The 3,852-nt window shown below is 39.0% G+C and overlaps 1 protein-coding gene across 1 annotated transcript; it reads right to left on the minus strand.

The window, feature by feature from the left end:
• Positions 1–1,373: 1,373 nt before the first annotated feature.
• Positions 1,374–2,171, minus strand: LOC127136849 (uncharacterized). Its single transcript, XM_051063363.1, has one exon. It carries the CDS (start codon positions 2,169–2,171, stop codon positions 1,374–1,376), a length of 798 nt encoding a protein of 265 aa, XP_050919320.1.
• Positions 2,172–3,852: the final 1,681 nt, after the last annotated feature.

Raw genomic sequence — 3,852 nt, forward strand, 5'->3', positions numbered from 1 at the left:
AATGGCAATGGGAAATTTGTTTGAATTTCCACTGATCACAATATTGGTTGTCATTCGTTGTAGCTCTGAGCTTCAACATTTTGCTTCTGTTGACAGTGATTGGACTGATCTGATGCCGCCTGAGGTCAAGATGAGGGTGAAAGTATTCTCAAAAGATAACATCAGAATATAGGTAAATGCCTTTATCCCTAACTTTTGCATGGAATTTTTTATTCTTTTATCCACCGGGATGCCATTTTTGCCTAAGTCTCCCTTTCAGGTTTTCAACTTAGCGGGTTTGTCTATTTTTTTAATCCCTAACTTTTGCATGGACATTTCCTTTTTTGGGTCCATTGGTATACCCATTTTTTCCTAGATTGGTTCTGACGGATGTATATCTATCGGTCTTTGTATTCATTTTTTCTAGGGATAATATTTTTTGACTATATCTAAGTTCATCAGCATCGACAAGTCATCCCTATCCATTGTGGTGAGAATCAGAGCCCCTCCTGAGAAAGAATTTTTGACAAAGAGGGTCCTTCATAGTTAAGAGTCCATTTGCCCTGAGGATCTGAGTGTATAGGAGAAAGTCTTTTGAGTAGAAGCTTGTCACCTTGGAATAAGTAAGGAGGAATCTTCTTATCAAAAGCTCTCTTGAGGCTTAGTTTCTATAGTTGACCATGGAAGACTGCCGTTAAGTGCTTCTCTTCAATAAGATTCAACTGATCATATCTTGACTGCATTCATTCAACTTGATCGAGGTCTGCTTCCATGATAACCCTCAAGGAGGGGATTTCAACTTCAATAGGAAGAACAACCTCCATTCCATATACTACCAAATAAGGAGTTACCCTAGTATAAATACCCCTTTAACGTTATATAGCCATGCATAGCAAAGGGAAACATCTCATGCCAATCCTTGTATGTCTTGACCATCTTCTGGACAATCTTCTTGATATTTTTGTTAGCTGCTTCTACGTCGCCATTCATCTTGGGTTGGTATGATGAAAAGTTGTGATGCTCGATATTGAACTCTTGACACAACTCACTCATCATCTAATTGTTGAGGTTACTGGCATTGTCCATAATAATCTTGCTAGGAACACCGTTGTGACAAATTATTTCTTTCTTGATAGACTTAGTAACCACTTGTCTTGTGACGTTTGTGTTAGAAGCAACTTCAACCCACTTGGTGAAGTAGTCAATGGTAACAAGGATGAAACGATGATCATTGGAAGCTTTCGGCTCGATCATGTCGATCATGGCAATGCCCTACATAGAGAAAGGCCAATGATAAGTTAATACGTTCAATGGAGTTGGTGGAACATGGATCTTGTCACCAAAGATTTGGCACTTATGACACCTCTTAACGAAGTTGTAACATTCGACCTCAATTATAGTCCAATAATATCCAGCCTAAAGGATCTTCTTAGCCATAGTAGGCCCCTTAGTACATACACCTTCATAATGATCATGTTTGTTTTGAGTCTATCCACACATCTGAGCAACACAAAATCATAATTCCTCTTGTATAAAACATCCCCATTCAAGAAAAACTTAGAAGAGAACCTTATTAAAGCTTTCTTATCAATGATGGATGCTTTCTCGGGATATTCCTGTCTTTCAAGATATCTCTTAATGTCATAGAACCAAGGCTTATCGTCATATTCAGCCTCCATTGCTAGGCAGTGTGCTGGTTCGTCCAAGTGGTCATTATGGATGCCAGGTGCTTCGTTCTTCCACTTGACTTTAAACATGGATAAAGGAGTAGCTAGAGCATCGGCTAACTGATTCTCTTCCCTTGAAATGTAATGAAAAATGATTTCATCAAAATAGGGAATCAGTTTTACGATGTTTTCTTTGTACGAAATCAACTTTTTATCCTGAGTTTCCCAATCTCCTTGGGCTTGACTTATTACTAAAGCAGGGTCTCCAAACACTTCAAGAATCTTGATTCTTAAATCGATGGTTACTTCAATACCATAAATGCATGCTTTATATTCTTCCATATTATTGGTGCAGTCAAAGCATAAACCGGTGGTGAATGTAATGTGAAAACCAGTCGAAGATGTAATAACTGCTCCTATTCCATGGCCTTTCGCATTAGAGGAACCGTTGAACACGAGCGTCCATCGTGTTCCTGGTTCGGGTCCTTCGTCTAGGCCTAGAAAATTGCAGTCCCTGATGAACATGATGTCCTCGTCAGGAAAGTCAAACTTGATTAGTTGATATCCCTCCACAGGTTAATGAGCAAGGTAGTCAGACAAGACACTCCCCTTGATGGATTTTTGAGTCATGTACTGGATGTCATATTCTATTAACAACATTTGCCATCGAGAAATTCTTCCACTGACAACGGGCTTCTCAAAAATGGATTTTATTGGATCCATTTTGGATATCAACAAAGTTGTGTGGCAAATCATATATTGTCTCAGGCGTCGAGCTACCCAAGCTAGAGCATAATAAGTCTTCTCCAAAAGTGAGTATCTGGTCTCATATTCATTGAACTTCTTGTTCAAGTAATAGATTGCATGTTCTTTACGACTCGTGGTGTCATGTTGACCTAGTACGCAACCCATAACATATTGAGATACATAGTTAATGGTCTACCAGGTACCGTTGGCTTCAAGATTGGTGGTTCTTGCAAATACTTTTTAATCTTGTGAAATTCCTCTTGACAATCATTGTTCCACATGGCCGCTTGATTTTTCCTTAACAGTTTGAATATTGGTTCACAGGTAACCATCAAATGCGAGATGAACCGTGTTAGGTAATTAAGTCGTCCAAGGAAGCCTTGGACTTCTTTCTCTATTATGGGAGCTTGCATTCCTTGAATGGCTATGACTTTGTCGAGATCAACCTCAATGCCTTTTTGACTCACTATGAACCCCAATAGCCTACTAGAACAGACTCCGAAGGTGCACTTAGCAGGATTCAGCCTTAGTTGGAATTTTCGGAGTCTAGAAAATAGATTTCTTAGATGGTCCAAGTGATTGTCTTTATTCTTGGACTTAGAAATCATATAATCTACATACACTTAAATATCCTTGTGGATCATGTCCTGGAAGAGAGTCATCATAACATGTTGATATGTTGCCCCTGCATTCTTCAAGCCAAAAGGCACAACTTTGTAGCAGTAGGTTCCCTAGGGTGTGATGAAAGTTGTTTTCTTCATGTCATCTAGAGCCATCTTGATTTTATTATACCCTGAAAAACCGTCCATGAAAAAAAGACTGAATGTTGAGCTGTGTTGTCTACAAAAACATCAATATGAGGCAAAGGTAAGTCATCCTTTAGGCTTGCTTTGTTAAGATCATAGTAGTCCACACACATTCATACCTTCCCATCCTTCTTCAGAGTCGGAACAATGTTAGCAACCCACTGAGGATATTCAACGATATCTAGGAAACAAACATTAAACTGCTTCTTAACTTCTTCTTTGATTTTCAATGCCATATCGGGTCTGGTTCTTCAAAGCTTTTGCTTGACCAAAGGACATTCAGGCTTGAGTGGTAAGAAATGTTCAAAAATGTTGGTATCTAACCCATGCATATCTTGATAAGACTAGGTGAAGATATCAACATACTCATGTAGTAGCTTAACCAACTCGTAGTGTACATGTTCGACAAGGGATGCCCTAATCTTGACCTCTCTTTTGACTTCATCGGAACCCAGATTGATTACTTCCAACGACTCTTTGTACGACTGAATATCCTTTTCTTCATGCTCAAGGAGTCTCGCAAGCTCAGGCGATACTTCATAATCTTCCTCACCTTCATCTTCGACTTGGTTAATTGGAAACCCAGATCTACAACGAATTTTAGCAACATTGCTCTCAGTGAAATTATTTGCTCTGCATGTTATGAATTTATT

Source organism: Lathyrus oleraceus, chromosome 4 (assembly GCF_024323335.1).
Source record: "Lathyrus oleraceus cultivar Zhongwan6 chromosome 4, CAAS_Psat_ZW6_1.0, whole genome shotgun sequence".
In the NCBI taxonomy this organism is placed as follows: Eukaryota; Viridiplantae; Streptophyta; class Magnoliopsida; order Fabales; family Fabaceae; genus Lathyrus; species Lathyrus oleraceus.

Bases quoted from the DNA above. Each gene is read 5' to 3' on its own strand.
- LOC127136849 (XM_051063363.1), bottom strand. From the start codon at position 2,171: ATGTTCATCAGGGACTGCAATTTTCTAGGCCTAGACGAAGGACCCGAA.